Source organism: Podarcis bocagei (genome assembly GCF_964188305.1).
Source record: "Podarcis bocagei genome assembly, chromosome: 7".
NCBI lineage: Eukaryota > Metazoa > Chordata > Lepidosauria > Squamata > Lacertidae > Podarcis > Podarcis bocagei.
This window is the reverse complement of record NC_138132.1, coordinates 15,603,889-15,624,510: the sequence shown is the minus strand read 5'-3', so window position 1 is coordinate 15,624,510 and position 20,622 is coordinate 15,603,889. Positions and strand designations below refer to the sequence as shown.

Genomic DNA, 20,622 nt, shown 5'->3' with positions numbered 1-20,622 from the left:
GAGAATCGCCAGAAGGCCCACAGAGCTCAACTCTTCTTGGTAATGGCTATTACAGTGGCACCTCAGGTTAAAAACTTAATTCGTTCTGGAAGTCCGTTCTTAACCTGAAACTTTTCTTAACCTGAAGTACCACTTTAGCTAATGGGGCCTCCCACTGCCGCTGCTACCACGCGATTTCTGTTTTCATCCTGAAACAAAGTTCTTAACCCGAGGTACTATTTCTGGGTTAGCGGAGTCTGTAACCTGAAGCGTCTGTAACCCGAGGTACCAGTGTAGTAACAATGGGTAAATGGAACCTCCATGTTCAGAGGCATAATAATAATAATAATAATAATAATAATAATAATAATAATAATAATATTTATACCCCACCCATCTGGCTGGGTTTCCCCAGCCACTCTGGGTGGCTTACAGCACACACACAAAAATGCAAAACATTAGACATTAAAAACTTCTTGATACAAGGCTGTCTTCAGATGTCTTCTAAAAGTCAGATAGTTGTTTATTTCCTTGACATCTGATGGGAGGGTGTTCCACAGGGCGGGTGCCACTACCGAGAAGACCCTCTGCATGGTTTAAACAGTCATTTTAAACAATCATGGCTTCCTACCACAAGAGTCCTAGAAACTGTAGCTTGTTAAAGGTGATGAGAGTTTTTAGAAGATCCTTAGACCCCTCACAGTTGGAAGTCAGCTAGGGTCAGGAAGGATGAGACTAATTCCTTCAGCTTATTCTCCCCCCCCCTTTTTTAAAAGAAAATGAGCTTGCAGGCATCGCTTGCTGCAAAATGAGGGGACTTCTTTAGTCAGAAGGGCTACCTTACACTTACATTCCTCTTGCAGGCACTGCCCTGTCCTGAAAACACTTTCTCATAATAAGGATGGGGGAGAAATTCATTTCAGTTTGCATTTTGAGGCAGACCTCCCTAAGCTGCATTTTCCGACGCAATTTGCAAACCATTGAAATTCACAGTTCTCCAAATTTTGCAGCGTGGTTCTCCAGTCAAGGAACATTTACAGAAATGTATATAGTAAAGTATGCACCTTTGCTGTGTGAAAGGTGTGTGTCTTAGGCACAATTCCATCCAATATGTGTATATTTAGAAACAGTTGCATTAAAATGCTGCTGAATGTTTATGAGAACTTTTTTTAAAAAAATAAAATAAAAATCTGCACACTGATGTAGAATTGTGAAAACTGAACTTCAGGAAAAAATTAGAAACTGGGAGAAACCAAAATTTTCAGATTTTCCTGCCCCTATCTCATGTGCTCCACCTTAAAACCTCTTCAAGTCAGGGCAGCCCCTCACTTCCTTCTGGTGTTTGGAGGAATACAGTCCTAAACAAACCAAGAGTTATTTTCCATGGCAGAATTGGTTTCTCAGATTTCCCATCAAGTTTGTCCAGCTATTTTAACCTTGTTTCCTTCTTTACCACACCTCACAATGAATCACAACGTCTCTCCTCCACCTTAAAAGTCTCTCACTGAAGCTGCCCTTTCTTCTCATATCTACTCTCTGCCCACTGATAGCGGGCACTTACTCACCTTTCCCTAGAGAGTATATATACACACACAACCAACCTAATGCCTCTCAGCTGGTCTCTCTGCATAAAGATATCACATCAACAAAGAAGGGGGAAAACCAGGTAAGAGAGGAATTCTTTGCTATGGATATTAGTCAACTTTACAGCCAGGACTTGCTGGTGCTTGGGAAAGAATGCTTGCCTAGGACCTGAACAGAAACGGAGAGATATTTAGGAGGGTCTGCATGAAGCTGTTCTATGACATCCCAGCACAACTTGATGCATTCACCTACAGGGCACTCTTCCAGGGTGTGCAACCCATTTCTGTGGTTTGCTGCTAGGAGCGTTGAGCTACACAGTCTTCTTACACAGACATCCTAGAACATGCCCGGCACCCACCTGGTAGCTCTGCATGGCCAGAGGTGATCAGGAGAGGAAGGCAAGCTGTCTTTGCAACATCCTCCCTCCTCCAGGCCATGATGGGCATAACATGGAACCACGGGGCTGCCCCATTCACTCACAATACCACTGGTTCGCTGTGTACACACTTTTCTTCAGTCCCTGTTAGCTTGTTTTCTCCTGCTCTGGAAGGTAGGACTTGAACCAATCACTTCAAGTTACAAGAAAGGAGATTCTGACTAAACATCAGAATGAACTTTTAAGAGCTGTTCTACCATGGAATTGACTCCCTTGGAAGGTGGTGGACTTTCCTTCCTTGGAGGTTTTTTTAAGCAGAGGTTGGGTGGCCCTCTGTAATGCATACTTTAATTGAGATTCCTGCATTGTAGGGGGTTAGACTGGACGATGATTCTATGAACTGATCATCCTGATTGGTATTTTATTTACCATGGACATTGCCACCTTAGATTTCCAAGGAAGGAAGGAAGGAAGGAAGGAAGGAAGGAAGGAAGGAAGGAGTGGGGTGTGTGTGTTGTACTTCTGCAAACCTTACAGTTCCCACGAGCATTCTGATATTTGCCTGTTGTTTCTCAGTGGACTTGTTTTGGTCAACATAGCTTTCAGCCCCCACCAGTTGAGTTTGCTATTAGAGGAGGTCACCAAGCTTTTAGCGCCTGTAGGTGGACTTGCAAATCAGGGAAACTGTTGTGTGCAGCACACACACGCAGCAGCCTATTGGCTACTTGATAGCCACCTCCAAAACTGAAAAATCAGTGGAATTTTGATATCCGTTGTTGAAATCAGTGCAGTTTTGAAAGGTTCAGTCTTCTATCTTGATTCAAAATGGCATCCAGTCGTATTCAAATATAGTTAAAAACTTGCCTCTTGATCTCAGGTACCATTTTGTAAAACTGAGTTAAAGTCAATGCAATTTTGATAAGCTTCAGTCCACCCTCTCGATTCAAAATGGTCTCCAATTGCATCCAAATGAAAACTTGATTCCTGTTCTTGGGCACCATCATGAAAGAAAAATGTTTACAATATCTTAAGAGGTGTCCAAATGCACAGTGAACAGGGAAACAACTTCCCCTTAAAAAAATGTTTCTTTCAAGTCTAATTTCAGTGGGGAGGGGGAGGTGAATTTGTGGGAACCAGGAAAGGTCTCCAATCTGAATAGCTTTAAAAGGTGAGGGGTAGATAAACCAATGGTGGATGACTATCAGTGGCCACTAGTCATGATGACTACATTATCACCAGTATCTGAGGTAGCATGCCTCTCAATTCCAGCATTTGGTGATTCTGAGCAGGAGAAACAACAACAACAACTTATTATTTATACCCTGCCCATCTGGCTGGGTTTCCCCAGCCACTCTGGGTGGCTCCCAACAGAATATTAAAAACACGATAAAACATCAAACATTAAAAACTTCCCTAAACAGGGCTGACTTCAGATGTCTTCTAAAAGTCAGATAGTTGTTTATTTCCTTGACATCTGATGGGAGGATGTTCCATATGGCGGGTGCCACCACCAAGAAGGCCCTCTGTCTGGTTCCTTGTAACCTCACCTCTCGCAGTGAGGGAACCACCAGAAGGCCCTCAGAACTGGACCTCAGTGTCCAGGCTGAACAATGGGGGTGGAGATGCTCTTTCAGGTATACTGGGGCAAGACCGTGCTGTTGCAGTCATGTTCTGTTTATCTGGGATTCCCACAGGTACCTTGCCAGCCACTGTGAGGACAAAATGTTGGACTAGATGGGCTTTTGGTCTATCAAGGGTCTATACATTTTCTGAATGGCAACCCTTCATCAAGACACTATCCTGTTCTTCCAGTTCTTCTAACACTCCCTCATAGGACTTGGGGTTGTAGCTGGTGTTACTTCTTCTCCAAGTGTGCCCATTGAAATCTATGGGCATGGCTTTGTTCCATTACTTTCAATGGGTATACTCTGAGTAGAACTTTGTTGGATGCAACCCTTGGTTTCCAGACCTCTCAACCACCCTGGTCACCCTCCTTTAGACACACTTTATTTTGTTAGTCCTCCTTAGAATGTGAACCACTGTTAAAGACCCAACACACTTATGTATAAATGCATGTGGATGAATACCAAGGTACCATGCAGTGCGCACTCCACTTTCTCATGCTCTGCGGTTGCCCATGAACTGCTGATAACACTATTGATAGCTATATGTTTGCCTAATGTATCTAAAAAGAACAAACGCCTTCCTTGTTTTAAATGACATCAGGGTAACCTACGGCACAGTAAATGATGTTAGTAGCTCACAGCAGTGAGTGGAGAACTCTCACTGGTCGGTCATGGGTTTTGGCAATGACATCATTGAGAGTGTTAGAGCACTGAGGTGGGCTCAGTTTCCACTGAAATAACCATCCCAGTGGGAAGATGTCAGGGGGAACAAGGCAAAAAATATTTTTTGGGGCCCCATCCTCTGTTGGGGTGTAGTGCTGCAAAGGCAGCAGCAGTGCTCCAATTGCAGGTGAAAGGAATCTTCGGCGCTCCAGATGCTGCTGAACTACAACTCCCATCAGCCTCAGGAAGGTTGGCCAATGGTCAGGGCTGACTGGCATTCAGCAACATCTGGAGGCCAAAAGTCCCCCATACTTGATGCAATACAACCTTTTGTTGAAGAATCCACTTAGCTTTTAAAATACAGTGCATCTGACAAACACAAGGACTGTGAAAACCAAGGTTGGCAGTAGGTGTTTGTTTGAGAAATCTTGGGAGGATTCATTGGTGCTGCACAAAACAGCGTTACGGGCTTGACATCAAGCCCAAGCCTTATGAGTAACAGTTGAAGGAGGTTGAAGGTAGAACTTTCTGACAGTAAAAGCTGTTCAAGAGTGGACTCTCCTTCCTTGGAAGTTTTAAGCAGAGGTTGGATGGCCATCTGTCATGGCTGCTTTAGTTGAGATTCCTTCATTGCAGGGAATTGGACTAGATGATCTAATGTATCCTTCCAACTCTACAGTTCTATGATTCAACATTTGCCCTCAGAGGGGTGCAAATCCCTTTGTTTGGACACCCTCCTCTTTCTTATCAAAGGTTTCTTATCCACGACCCACCCTGAAATCCAGTGACCTGGTTTCCCTGAAAGAGAGTTCCATATCAGCTTATGAGTACGGTAGACACGCCAGTCCTGATAAAGGATAAAATGTCAACATCACAGTACCATTCACTGCCTCTCTCCAGTCTCTGCTTCTCTTATAAGAACATAAGAAGTGTCTGCTACATCAGGCCAATGGCCCATCAAGCCCACCATCTAATTCTCACAGAGCTACGCAGGTGCCAATGAGAAGCCTGCAAGCAGGACAATAACACTCTCCCCTCCTGGGGCTTCCAAAACCTGATATCCAGAAGCATTACTGTCTTAGACCATGGAGGCAGAACATAGCCTTATACTTCATGAACTTGTCCAATCCTCTTTGAAGGTCACCCAAGTTGGTGGCTATCATTACTTCCCAGGGAAGTAAATTCCATAGAATGTGCTTTCACCTGTCCCGAATCTTCCAACTTTCCATTGGATGTCTATGAATTCTAGTGTTATAAGAGAGGGATAAAAGGTTTCCTCTATCCACTCTCTCCATGGTATCTACCTCCAGTTTCATTGCTACCCCTCAATTCAGATGACCATCATACCCAGCTATGGCAGCTTTGAATGTCTTCCTTTTCCTTTGGCCTGCTTGCCATCCATTCTTGCCATCTCCGTTACATGGTTTTCAGCTGAAATGTTCTCCCCCCCCTCCCAGAGATATGTGTTTGCTACGAGGGTGTGACCCTCCTCTTGCTCTCAGGTGCTGTGTGTCCACACAAGGCACATTATCCTTGCATACACACTCCTCGCAGCACACGCCCTGGGGTCCTGCCCCAAATTGTTTAGCAAAGAGGGCAAGATAGCCCTTTGTCTACTGGCCTTGCCCAGATATTCCCTTGGGTGGGAGCAAATGGGATTGCTATCTGAAATATTGTCACACAAACTGCAGGGAGCAGTTAACTATTAGTGACGGAAATTCACCTGCATTTTAGGGTGACTTTCTTCTAATATGCACATATTTCAATGCAACTTTGTCCAATACACCTATTTGTGCTAATGCATTTTTGATCGTTATTTTCACTAATATGTACATTTTAATGCACATTTTGCCATAGTACCCTAGCAGTGTCTAGGCTAAGGTCCAAGGTATCTCAAAGACTCTATTCTGTCATATGAACATGCCTGGGTTTTGAGGTCTTCAGGGGAGGCCCTTTTCTCAGTCCTGCTACTCTCACAGCAGTCTTGGTGGGGACACAGAATATTAGTAATAACATCTGGAGGTCACACCTGCAGTAAAGCTTTAATATGGAGAGACCAAGCTTTAATATGGAGAGACCAAAACAATACATTTTTGCAAATTTATTGGGGACCCTGTGGGCCTTCAAATGCTGTTAGACTCCAAATACCACCAGCTCCAGCTGGCATGCCCCAAAGCCAGGGATGATGGGAGTTGTTGTCCTGCCTGGGAGACCAGGGTTCAAATCCCCCTATGGTCATGAAGCTGACTGGATAACTTTGAGCCAGCCACTGTCTTTCAAACTATCCTACCTCAAAGTGTTGTTGTGAGGATGAAACATGAAGAGGGAGAACAATCTGTGTCACTTTGAGCTTCCTTGAAGGAAACGTGGAATAGAAATGCAACAATAAAATTAAACAAATAAATATCTGGAGGGCCAGAGCTGTCCTCCATCCCTGATGTATATTATCATGGATTATTTTGGAGGCAGGTCAAGATTGGAAAGAAAAAAGAAAAAAAAAGAAAAAAGGAGAATGTCATCCTCATTAGTGCATCAGGTGGCAAAATGCTTTGACCCAGGTCTGCTAGGGAGAGACTTCAAAAATAGAAAAACAAGACCATTGGAACTCACAACCACATGACACACTAGAGTGCCATTTGCCCAGCTGTAACCACCACATCATTTGCCTTCATGTTGATTCTTGCTTGCTTTTTAAAAAAATAAAAAATAAAATCTCCCATCATTTTGGTATTGCAGTTGCAGAAACCTCCTCTGTGGGATATTTTTCTTCCATTGACACCGGACCACTTCAGTTCCCAGAATCATGAAGTTGTTTCTTCTTTATCTTTTTGCTGCCTTGATAGCTGCAGGTGAGTTGAGTCATATTACTGAAACCTGGTGGATGAAACTCATGACTAGAAGGTAGCAACTGAGAAGTATAACTTGTTCAAAATGCATAGACCAAACAGAAAGGAAGGAGGAGTAGCATTATATGTAAAGGATGTGTACACTTGTGAAGAAATCCATGACCTGGAGCATGGAAAGCTGATAGAGAGTATAGGAGTAAAAACTGTAGCAGAGAGAAATAGTGACCTTACTGTGAAGGGTCTGCTATAGACTGCCAAGCCAGACATGGACAATGTCTTCATAGAGCCGATTACAAAACATTCACAAAGGAGAGATATAGTGTTGCGAAAGTACCTGGATACCTGTTCAAGGTGTGCTCAAAGACCACAGATGCAGCAGTTGGAGAAATAGAAAGTAAATTTTTTTGCTGACAGCAACAGGTCCAGTGGAGTTCTCTCCCAAAGACTGGACGCTGATCAACAGTTCCATGGGGTTATGTACCTTTTCCAGACATTACATATTCATGCACTGCAGCAAAATTAAACCAATAAGCATGAACATCACCCTTCCTAAATCCTCCTATGTCCTTATAAAGATTACTTCTTCTTTCCATATATTTGCTCATTATATTGGCAATTACTCATATACTATTATCAGCAAGTAAAGCTAAAAATCCCCTCTTTGGCAGGCAAAGCAAAACCCCCTTCCTTATCAGACATCCTGTGTCCTATATGGAAAGCACCCAACTCAGACATCCTGTGTTCCAGAACATGTGGTGATAGTGCCTCACCTTGTAACTATGAAGGATGCTTTCCCCTTTCCCCTATATTCTGCAAGCACAGCTAAAAATATGTTTCTGCTAATCCAGCAATAAAGCAGAGAGAGAGAGAGAGAGAGAGAGAGAGAGAGAGAGAGAGAGAGAGAGAGAGAGTGTGCATTTGATTCTCAGAATTAGGCGCTTTTAGCATTAGGCACTACAATGTAAAATGAGGTACAGCTAAGGTGAGGTACTGCAGTATATTTTCTTCAGGTGGCCTTGCCACAATAGTAGTCATGGGAAGAGACAGCCTGGAGATAGAGGCTCAAAAGGCTTCAGTCTGCAACCAGCCTTTGTCAGAAGAAGCTGCTCATTGGGATCTGTCCATGGTCCTGACGCTGCATTCTCTGTGGAGTCTGTCATTGGACCAGAACACAACAGTAGAGTCCTGTTGCAGCCAATAGACAATGGTAACACATCTAAACTGTTATGATAAAACTTTAAACAGCCACGGCTTTGCCCCAAGAATCTTGGGAACTGTAGTTTGGTAAGGGTGCAGAGTGTTGTTAGAAGAGGCCCCCATTCCCCTTCCAGAGTGATTTAACAATCAATCCAGCATAGCTGTGTGAGGGCAACAGGAGCCTCCTAACAACTTTCAGCACCCTTTGCAAACTGCAGAATTCTTCAAGGGGAAATCGTATCACAACACTATAAATGCATGGAGTTAATGAGATCTAAGTTGTGCTGTTGTGATTGGGTGTGGCGACTGCAGCAGTGTCTCTGGCACATAATCCTGAATTCCTCAGAGGAAGGTTGGAATTAGAAAATAAAGCAGAAACAAAAGAAATAAGAACCAGTGTTGCTCATCATCGTGGTAGTTGCGATTGTTTACTGTTTTCAATGTTATTATTTCCCCCCCAGCAAACTCCCTGGACTGTGACTGTAATGGTGATGCAAAAGAGTGTCCAGACAAAGTTTGTTCAGTTGATGATGCTGGAGGATCCTGCATTTCAGCAGCATGGAATTATACAAAGAGTAGGTAGATGTGTCCTTGGGGACATTTCCAGAAAACACTAACAGAAGCCTTTCTAGAAACCTACTTAAAAGGTGGGGGGTGGGGCGGAGAGGAGGAATGCAGCCATGATCATTATGAATCTGAAGAACACATCAAATGCCAAGATGGAATCAGTTACACTCTCCAGAACTTGGTTGCGTTTACACGAAAGATCACTGTTGACCACAAGTGTGAATACACCAGTGCTTGATTATGTGCATTTGTGGTACATTTTAATGAAGGGGTGGGTAAATCTCAGGTCTAGGGGCCAAGGGCAGCCCTCTTTTTCTGGCCTTCCACTCTCTTCCCAGGCCCCATTCATCCTGCCCAGGCAACACCCCTCACCGGTCCTCCTCCATGCCCTCTTCAGTTTGGAAGCACCCTTGAACTTGTTTGCCTGGAGGTAGAACAATGTGTGTAGAACCCCCTGACTTTTGCATGGCTGGAATCTAGCCTAGGGCACAAAGATACGAGTCACATTTGCAGCTCTGCCCACTTTTACCCCTGGCCCCTCCCACCCCTAGCACTTGTCAGTGATAGACTGCGACCCTCAGGCTGAAAAGGTTTTTCCTCCCCTGCTTTAGTGGATGAGTGATATTGTTTTGGTCATTGGTTTTAACACGTTATTTTTTATCTCCCTAACTCCCTTCTATTTCCTTCCCCTTTTTTTGAAACACAAGATTCCAAAGCAATCCCTGTTAACTTCCAAGGCTGTGAAAGCAACAAGACCAGTTTCGATGTATGCAAAGAGGGAGACTTATTCTTCACAGCTGGGAAAAATTTTACCTGGAACTCTGTATGCTGCAATACGACAAAATGCAATAGTCATCTACCTGAAGGTATGTGGGGTCCAGAACTGATTAAGGCTGAGTAGGAGTCTCAGAAATGAGTATATATATAAAAAAATTCATATCCCAGGAATCCTAACTGAAGGGCAATAGGGAAGTTATTTACACTGCATACTAAGTAAGTGAAATTGAGGATGAAGCACCCATAAGAAAAATTTAAGAGCTTTCTTGTATTGATGATTGTGAATAGACCTATTGCCCTGGCTTTGCACAACCTGATGAAAGGACATGCTGTTCTTTAATGGCTGCAAGTCTCTCTCCAGATTTTGGAATGTCACATCATTCAGGTAGTGTGAGAGGCAGAGGAAAAGTCTGTTGCTGTTTTAAGTTGGCCAGAGAGTGGGGAGTTTATCTGGAGGATATTTGCGATGCACCCAAGGCCGTCTTTAGCATATGCGCCACCAGGGTGCAAAGATCCACCCAGCGCCCCTAAAATTAGTTTAGGCACCCCAAATTAACTTTTATTGAGTTTTTTTGGGAGGGGGAAAGCCAAAGAGTTGTTGACCTTTTTTTTTGGGGGGGGGGATCGCTCACCTATAACGACAATGCAGCAGAAAAAAATGCTTCTGGTAATAGAGTGATGGGGGGGGGGCTTTTCACTGCTTTTCACTGCTGCTGATCGAGAGGGACCAATATATAGTAGGTATACATTTGGCAACTCCCAGAATTCAGCGCCTGGGTGCACTGCACCCATTGCACCCCCAGGTAAAGACGGTCATGGATGCACCAAACTGGACTGGGCTACGGCTTGTGCTTTGGAGATCTGATGCAAGTAGGCTTGCCGACTGCTTTGTTGGCCAATGTAGATGTTATTTCTCAAGCAGTTTTATCTGCAGGAGTGAGCAGGTGACCAGGGGATGGCTCTATACCATGAAAACCTTCACCTGATGATTCAGTACCCCAAATCAGTGCAAGGAAGAGAGAGGGAGAGGGAAAGAGGGGGTTGGGGAAGGGATGGGGAAAGGTTTCTGGCTGGTTGGTATTTCTTGGGTGCAGGATGAGCTTCTGTGCTGCCTGTGTTAGGAATGTACATGCTTTCAACATTACATTACTCTAGCACTCCTACTAAGGCACTAACATTACTCTAGCACTCCTACTCATCACCAAGAAACAGAAGGTTATATCTAGCCATAGGAGGCAACTTTGGACTCCTCAATAAAATATTTCAGGGGGCCAGGGGTCCCCAAAGTTAATGAGCATTGCCATTCAAATGGCCTTATGGTTAATTATGCATGGCAAGGCTTACCTGCCCCCCCTATCCAGCACCCCTGTATCCAGTTAACTCCTACTCGCCGTAGACCTGTTGAAATTAATGACCAAGCCTAACTTAATCCCATTGATTTCTATGAGGATACTCTTGAGTATGACTTACAACAAACCAGAGCTTGTAAAGAACCCCCCTCCCCCCATTTGGGAAGGGGATTTTCAATAGGAAAATTACATGGGATGGAAGTTTGACCCCTGCATCCAAATCATTATCTCATTTATTCTTCCTAACAGCTAGTTTTGGTTAAATGAAAATAAACCTGGAAAATCACAAGCATTAGATTTAAAGAGTCATTTGGACTGCAATCCTATATCCATCTTTGCCTGGGCATAAATTGAATTGAACTCAGCAAGGATTATACTGAGGAGACAGTATTTTGCTGTTGAAGAAGTTTTAGGCTATGGTTGCAGCAGGCAAAATAAAGATGCAAGTTTCTATAAAGCCAGCAGAGGGAGCATGTTGCAAATACATTGTGTCTAAGACATCAATACAATTGCATGTTTTGTTTTTTTAAAATTTTTTATTTTATTCAGGATTTTCTTGTTTTACAGAAGTGTAGTGCCTCGTATTTTTTTTCTTCCATGTAACATTTTTACAAATCCATTTCATTTGTTGAGGCATTAGGGGGAGAAGAAAAGAAAAAAGAAAAAAGAAAGGGGGGTGGAGAGGGGGAAGATGGATAGGGTGAAACACAAGAGGCCTCACCTGGATCGGCAGCATAGAGCAAATTAGCCTCTCGGGGGCGGGGGGGGCGGGGGCGGGGAATCACTCAGAACATCTGTGTGGCAAAAAGGGAAGAAAGCTTCATGTACAGCTGATTGGTGCAGTGTCATTGTTTATAGGAACAATAACAAAACAAAAATTGTTTATAGGAGTGAGAATAATGGAAGAGTTATTTAGAATTACAGGTTGTCAAATTTTGGTTGTGCCTTATTTTTTGGTCACTTTGAAATCTTATTCCCTCCTCCTTTGAGATTCCTGAAAGGTGGGGGAAGTTATTACACAACACTGTGTAGGAAATGATTTGTATGGGATGCCCAATCTCTGCTGTTCTATATGTCACAGTGTTGCATCTTTGCTGCTTTTGGGACAAATTTAGAAAACAAAATTAATTCTAACAATAATAAACAATAGTAATGATAATGATATACTGCAGACACACTTATTTATACAGGCATCCCCTTGACTTTAGCCTTCTGTTTTGAGTGTTATGTTATCTTAAAGGGTTTGCATTTTTTATCGCATATATTAATGATGCAGGTATATTTCTTTAATGTCATTAATGGGATTGCCAAATTGTATATTTTGCTTTTTAAAATAATATTTATTGAAGTTTTACAAACATTAATAAGTTTCAAAGTTTAAACTTAAAAAAATAAAGACAATTAAATATCTGAACTGGAATACAAAAAGGGAGGTGTGAGGAGGTCAGGAAACTAGTAAATGAAGTATAAGATATGAAATTATTGATTTTTTTTCTCTTTTCTTTTTTCTTCGTGTTAACTGTTTTCTATTCTGCATTCTTCATGTGTTTTGCTTTTGTATTTTTGTAATTCTTTTTTATTCTATTAGGGTTATTCTTTGTCCAAATTGTATATTTTGATCGAGGATGTTAACATTTTAATGATTTGCATGACTGGCTTCCATTCTCCGTGCACTATTATGGCATTAAGCAGTATGTAACTTAATAAATTGCCACAAGAAGAAGAACAGAAAAGGAAGCAAGGCGGAGTAGGACTGAATCAAAACTGCTGTTTGGGGAGAGAAAGTTCATCTGGCCACCAACTTTTCTCCTCTAGAGTGCACGGATAATGTTTCTGTAGTGTGATGGACCTAGGAGGCTGGCTTAAGCTGTAGGGTTCATCAAGCTCAGTGTTGTCTACTGGGGCAGTAAGCATCAACTCCTAGCGCCCAGCTCTTTTGAGCCCTCCAAATTATTATTTTGGGGGGAGGAGGGCAGCCTCCCAATGTTTAGAACCATTAGGGGGGGGAGGAGGCCAAGTATGGAGCTGTGTAAATTCAGTGGTCGGCTCCTCCTGCTGCTGTGCAGGGGAAGGAGCGGGAAAGCAGCCCCCGGCCGGTGGTGGTGGCAGGAGGAGGAAGACGAGGCTGATTGTGGAGCCGAGCATGGCACAGCTTCAGTGGCTGCTCCCCCTCCTGCCACTGCCACGTAAAGGAAAGATGTGCAGCTCCCAACCTGTGGCATCAGCAAGAGACGGAGGAGACTGGGTGCGAGAGAGGAGGAGATGCGGGCCTTCTCGGTAGTGGCACCTGCCCTGTGAAACGCTCTCCCATTAGATGTCAAGGAAATAAACAACTTTTAGAAGACATCTGAAGGCTCTTTAGGGAAGTTTTTAATTTTTGAAGTCGTATTCTGTTTTTACTGGAAGCTTCCCAGAGTGGCTGGAAAGATCCAGCCAAATGGGTGGGGTATAAATAAATTATTATTATTATTATTATTGCTGCACCGCTGCCACATTTGGCTCCTGCTGCTGCTGCTGCCACCCTGTCTCCTCCTGACATCCTGATGTCATGGGGTGTCCCAACACTGTGCGTGCATCATCACCCCCCCCGCCAATCTTCTCTGCAAGTTGGCACCTCTGGGTGGGGCTTTGGCTGGCAGAAACTCCCCAAGGTTTCAGAGTAGGGACACCTCCAGCTCTGCTTGGAGAGGTTGGGACCTTCTGCATACAAAACTGGTGCTCTACCATTCAGTTTGCCCACAAAACAATGGAGGGTCCTGTGGCACCATAATATAGGAACATAGAACATAGGAAGATGCATTTTACTGCCTCAGATTACTGGTCCATCATGATCTTGCTCAGTATTGTCTATACTGACTGGCAATGGATCCCCAGGATTTCAGACAAGGCTGTCTCCCTGCCCCATCTTGAGGTGTTAGAGATCAAATGCAGCACAGATGTTCTACCACTGAGCTCTGGCTCTTAGTAGCATCGGGCAGGACTGGCTCAAGGCAATTTACTAAGGGGTGATATGATAGCCATTTTCAAATATATAAAAGGATGTCACATAGAGGAGGGAGAAAGGTTGTTTTCTGCTGCTCCAGAGAAGCGGACACGGAGCAATGGATCCAAACTACAAGAAAGAAGATTCCACCTAAACATTAGGAAGAACTTCCTGACAGTAAGAGCTGTTCGACAGTGGAATTTGCTGCCAAGGAGTGTGGTGGAGTCTCCTACTTTGGAGGTCTTTAAGCAGAGGCTTGACAACCATATGTCAGGAGTGCTCTGATGGTGTTTCCTGCTTGGCAGGGGGTTAGACTCGATGGCCCTTGTGGTCTCTTCCAACTCTATGATTCTATGATTCTATACTGCCTGCCCTGAGGGACAATATTGTCCCCCACCCCCTCATTCCAAATAGGCACACAAGAAGAGCCTGTTGGATCAGGCCAATGACACAGCTAGTCTAGCATCCTATTCTCACAGTAGCCAACCAGATGCATGTGAAAAGCCAACAAGCAGGACCAAAGTGCCACACTTGTGATTCGCAGCACCAGTGGAGATAGAATGATCTCACTTCAACCCTGCAGACCAGGTAGCATCCTCCACTGCAACTGAGGGCAGCACCCTAGCTGAGGGAGCACAGGGCTGGCGAAATGGTACACACAGTTCTGTTGCTCAGCATCTCCTGGCCGCTCACTGCAGCTCCTGCCTGAGGCAATTGTCTTGCTCTGTCTCATGGGAAGGCTGCCCACCAGTAGGGGAACCATATGCATTGCTTAAAATAGTTCTTGTTTATTAAAAGGACCAACCACAACCCAAGGAAATGGAAGGCCTGGACCGTTCAGAAAATATTTGATGCTCACCCCACACCAAATTGAGAAATTCCATGCCTTTTCCCCAACTACAAAAGGGGAGGGTTGTTGTTGTGGTTTTTGTTTTTGCAGAGTGTTTCCCCCTCCAGTTCAGCAGTATGTTTCATCACTCATTTCATCACTGTTGCAGTAAACACCAACGTCACCAGGAAGGTGTGCCCCACATGCTTCGTTTTCAGCTCTAAGCCCTGCCATGGTAACAAGATAAACTGTACTGGATCCCAAGACTACTGCCTGACCATTTCTGGGACTTACCAAGGTAAATGAGAATGCGGTATGCTGACTGAGGATTATTCATCTTCTTTCCATATTAATCCCAAGGAGTTTAGCTTCTCCCCTATTCTCTTGGCAGTTCTATGGTGAGGGGCTGGAAGAGAATAACTGACCCACGTCCAGTTCTTTCAACCCAGACCTTAAGCAGGTCCTCATAAGTACTGCACCAAACTGACTCTACAATGGAGGAGTTTAGGCTTATCCACAGGTGAACTCTGTGCTAAACCCCAACCCTTGTTCTGCAAGCCCTCCTGGTTAGGGATGGACAAGCCCATGAATTGCAGTTTCTCTCAGTTTTCAGTTTTACCCTTCTTAAGTTCAGTCACATTCTGCATCAGTTTGTGATTGGAAAAAATAATACTCATTGAAATGGATGTGAGAAGCTTAGACCCAGTAGTTTCAGTGAGCTCATTCCACACGGAACTTGGCTGGATACAACCCTTTGCTCCTGGAGCGGGTAGAAGCAAAGGAGACCCAATTGCTCAAATGCAGCCACCCATCATTTTAGCTTCCCAGATGTAGCCCTTAAATGGAGCAAAAATACAGAAAGAAATGTCAGTTTAAAACACTTGCAGCTTTCCATCTAGAGACAGTCCCTAAAGCTAAAGACTTATGTTAGAATTTGCTGTTTCCTCAGCCCAATGTGTCTTTCTTTTGTATCCTGAGACCCAGCATGATCTCCTCAAGTTTCATTTGGTTCCCAAACATATCCTTCAACTCCCTTGGTTCCAAATCCACAAAACTACTTGGGTCTGAGTCCCAACTGCAGACTTTGCCCATGCACAATTTGACCACCCATTCCTTCCCTGTACAGGCTGGGTTTAAACAAGTTAACCCCACAATTTTTATTTTTCACAACTGTCAATTTCCTTCACAGCAGGGATGATACTATTTCTTTCCTGCAATGTCCTTTTGCAGATTCTACAGTTTCATCTCAGGACTTCTTTGGGCAAGGCTGTGCTACTCAATCAGCAAAAATCCTTGTCAAGGGCACCAACATGACCTTTGGAGAGGTGAAAATCTCGATCGCCACCAGTCACATAAAGAAAGCAACTGATGGAGCCAGCCTGGTACATGGGAGCATTGCTTTCACCGTTCTCCTACCCTATCTCCTTGGGCTCCTGCTGGACAAATTCCTTTACTGATTTCATTTGGTTCAAGGTGTCTTCCTCAGCAAAGCTGGGAAAAGCATCTCCAATGCACCGTTCCCATAAGTTCAGGCTCCAGCATCTGCTAATGTCTGTTTGCAGGCTTGCATGTGATTTCAAAGAGCAAATTAGTTAAATAAAGGGGGATCCTAATGCATTCGTCTTTGTGTGTATGTTTGTGTATGTGTGGTGTGCATGCACCCCTGTGTGCATAATAATGTGTAAGTTGGGAAACTATTTGCCTGAGGGATGATGAATGTGTCATTGGCCCTCCAGATGCTTTTGGATGTCCATCATACCCAGCCAGTATAGTCAATGATCATGAATGATGTGAACTGTGTCTAACCACATCTGGAGGGCTGTAGGCACCTCATCTCTGCATTACAGAAACGTTATGCCTCTCTACTCAGAAGGGAGTCACATTGGGTTGCTTGGGATTTGCTCCCAGGTAAGTGTGCACAGGATTGCCGTGTTAGCTGTTTAGGTAAATACACTTTAACTGATTTTAACTGATCAACTCAAAGTTGCATAGATTTGCATGTACAGTGGTAGCTTGGGTTAAGAATTTAATTTGTTCTGGAGGTCCGTTCTTAAACTGAAACTGTTCTTAAGCTGAGGTATCACTTTAGCTAATGGGGCCTCCTGCTGCCACCGTGCCACCGCTCCATGATTTCTGTTCTCATCCTGAAGCAAAGTTCTTAACCCGAGGTACTAATTCTGAGTTAGCGGAGTCTATAACCCGATTCATCTGTAACCTGAAGCATCTGTAACCTGAGGTACCACTGTAGCTAGAACAACAGTTTCAAAAGGTGGATCATATTTTAGTTTTGTTTTTTTTAGATGTCATGCTTCAGGAGTCACCAGCTTGAAGCACTTGGACTCACAGGCCTTCCCTGGCTCCCACAGAGCTCCCTCCCGCTTCTGAAATTTTCCTTTTTTTTTTTTTTTGCTGTTGTAGCAAATGTTGCAGGTGCCCACAGCACTTTCTCCAGTTTGCAAATGTGCCCATTGACCCCCAAATGATGGTGATGTTTAATGTGCATGTGCACACACACACACACACACACACACACACCAGTTGCAGCATTTGTCAACTTAGAAGAGGCATCCCTCCCAAACGAAGCAAAGGGAAGATGCTTCTTCTAAGACGCTGGCTGCCAGATGCAGTTTTTATAATTACTTCTATCAAAAATAATTATTTTAAATAAATGAATGAATGCATCCTTAGATTAACTGGGCAGGCTTTTTTTAAAAAAAGGGAATTTAAAAGGTATTTTAATCAGTTAATGTAGTGAATTGGTCAATGAAATGAAATGTATTGTGATTTCTTCTGAACTCTGTGGCAGAAAACATGCTTCGCAGATGCAAGGTTTAATGCTCAACCTGCAGCTAACAGGCCCTGCGTACCAAGATCCATGGTACTGCTGCGGTGGGAAGGTAAACGGCATTTCTGTGCACTCTGGCTTCCATCACAGTGTTCTGTTGTGCCAGAAGCGGTTTAGCCATGTTGGCCACATGACCTGGAAAGCTGTCTGTGGACAAATGTGGGCTCCCTCGGCCTGAAAGCCAGATGAGCACCGCAACCCCATAGTCACCTTTGACTGGACTTAATCGTCCAGGGGTCCTTTACCTTACCTTTAGCAGGACAATGAATGAATCTCTGCTTTGAGACCTCAGAGAGGACCTGTCAATCAAAAAAGCACATGGAGAGAAGGACTAATGATCTGACTTGGCATATATGACAGTTTTGCATGTGTGCTTTTTAGAATTAAATAAATCTCACTTGAATGCTTCCCTTTTTAAAAACTACTTAGAATCACAGAATCATAGTGTTGGGAGGGACCCGAAGGGTTCATTTACCCCAACCCTTGCTGTGCAAACAATAATCATGGTCGTGCAATTTTATGGATGCTTGCTTTTTAAGGAAAGTCCTGTTGAAACAGAGACAGCATAGGAACAGTCACCAGAAAATACAGACTTGGCTTGCTAATATGGGGAAAACAGAGTCTATAAAGAAGATGGGTTCTGAAGGCTATGGCTCACATGGAGGTGGAGGAGAAAGCCAAAGTGGCTTTGTGAAAATTCAGGGAGGCATAGCCAGGAGCAAGCACTGGCAGTTTGAACACGTGCTCTTCCCAGCAATGTGGTGAAATTGGGTAGCAGTGAAACAGAGAGGGGCAGAGTTCCAGAACAATATTTCCTCAACTGCCAAGAATGAGCACAAAGTCCTAGTAAATAATTCCACCCACCTACTCCACTGTGTATCCCTGGCACTTGCAGTTCTACAATGCAAGCACTGATGTGGCCCATGTCGGTAATATCACCAGCTGAGCAGTACTTCTGTACTTCAATCAGGCAGGTTACTAGGGTTGTGCATCAGATTTTGCCAAGGCCTGGGCCAAATCAAGCATATTCAGAGGGCCTTGAATGAGGCGTGGACCGCTACAGGTCAGGGTGGATGGCCCAGAGTAATCTGGGGCTGTTTGGGGCTTCAAGTTTTCCTATTTCCCAGAGACCACCCTAGATTTACTGAAGCTGTCCCAGTTTCTGATTTGATCCCAGAATGTCCTGCCTTTCCTTAGGACGTCCCTGTTTTCATTGGATAAATGTTGGAGGGTATGGAGTTATGTGACCCCTGAGCCAAGGTGATAAGTAACTATACAACCTTTAGAAGACACCTAAAGGTATAGGGAATTTTTTTTAATGTTTAATGTTTTATTATGTTTTTATATATGTTGGGAGCCACCCAGAGGAGCTGGGTCAACCCAGTCAGATGGGTGGGGAATAATAATAATAATAATAATAATAATAATAATAATAATAATAATAATAATAATAATTTTCATTGGAGAAATGTTGGAGGGAATGGGAAGGATAGGCAGGCATTGGGCCAAGACCTACCCTGATCACCAGCTGTATGAAGGCAGGAGCCAGCCGCCTGACTCTCCTTCCTGCCTGTTGCATAGCGTTCCTTTGAAAGCAGTTTCTCTGAAGATGTACGGCTTGCAAACGAGCAGAAATTGTGGCTCTGCTGAGCTGCTCTTCAGCATAATCACAGATCCTTCCTTGTGCAGATTGGTCTCTTGCAAGTGCCTTCTGCCTTCTATATTTCAGGCTTCCTAACACAACAAGCCGGTTTGCACAAGAAATAAGCTCAGGAACCATAGGTGACCCAGGGGATCATTTGGGTGCTCGGGAAAGGATCATCAACATTTTGGGGACCTGTAGCCTCGTATAAAATTTTGAGAGTGGGCAACACCCGATCTGCCTTTCAGACGGACAGAGAGAAAGCACAACCCCACTTTGTTCTGTATAAGAATCTGATTCAGTAGAATAAAAGATCCTCTGAAATTTGCATGGTTTTATATGGGGGTCCCTTCAAAAGCAAGCATTAGAGAGAGAGGCTTCTCCTTCAAAGGCAAACCAGAGGCAGAACGGAAACAATAACCAGAAAACAGGGTACATAAGGCTGGTTCTGAAGAGTGTTTGAAGTGAATGTTGAGAGGGAGCAGAAATAGGTTGGTGACATTCAGGAAGACATGGCTAGGGGGAGGGGCAATCTTTTCAGTGACATCACATGCAACACACTCGTATGTGCTCTTCCCAGAAATCTGGCAAAATAGGGGCAGTGGAAGAATCAGGGAAGAGCAGAGTTCCAGGGAAACAGTTATAAACAATGAACTAGTAAAAAAACCAAAACCCAGTTTGGGGAACATTTGGGCCCGGCAAGCATGGCTAATGCCCAGGGGTCATGGGAGTTGCAGTTCGGCAACATCTGGGGGCCAAAGATTCCGCATAACTGGTGTACACCGTCATCACTGTGTCTCTCCTTTACTTCTGTGTCTCCTCCTGTGAGTGATCCTGACTTGGGTCCTGTCTAGCATCATTAGTTGAGCAGTATTGTCAAACAACCAGTTTCTTATCAGTTTGCCAGCTACATCCCCCTGTGCTTCAAATCATGGTGCTGTTTTGTCAATGATTTGAGCACCTCAAATTATTTAGAAGTGCACTAGTTTGCAAATAATCCTAATGGTAATCATAATCAACATGAACCAACATGGTCTCGCATTCTTTCATTTTCAGTGGGGCTGTCCTGCTAATCTAGCCAAATCCTGAACTGAATCAGGCCATGTTTTTTGTAAATTTGTGCTAATAATAATAATAATAATAATAATAATAATAATAATACAGTGGTGCCTCGCAAGACGAAATTAATCCATTCCGCGAGTCTCTTCGTCTAGCGGTTTTTTCGTCTTGCGAAGCAACCCTATTAGCGGTTTAGCGGATTAGCGCTATTAGCAGTTTAGCGGCTATTAAAGGCTTAGCGGCTATTAAAGGATTAGCGGATTAGCGGCTAAAAGGCTATCAGCTGCTTAGCGGCTTAGAA

General features: G+C 43.8%; 1 protein-coding gene across 1 annotated transcript; it reads left to right on the top strand.

Annotated features, from left to right (window-relative positions):
* The first annotated feature begins 1,510 nt into the window (after nt 1–1,510).
* LOC308590541 (phospholipase A2 inhibitor and Ly6/PLAUR domain-containing protein-like) lies at nt 1,511–16,392 on the top strand. The gene is made up of 6 exons (XM_081200681.1): nt 1,511–1,645; nt 6,964–7,076; nt 8,732–8,845; nt 9,545–9,703; nt 14,945–15,073; nt 16,006–16,392. Exons 2-6 carry the CDS (start codon nt 7,031–7,033, stop codon nt 16,230–16,232), a joined length of 675 nt encoding a protein of 224 aa, XP_081056807.1. The 5' UTR covers nt 1,511–1,645; nt 6,964–7,030; the 3' UTR covers nt 16,233–16,392.
* The last annotated feature ends 4,230 nt before the right edge of the window (nt 16,393–20,622 follow it).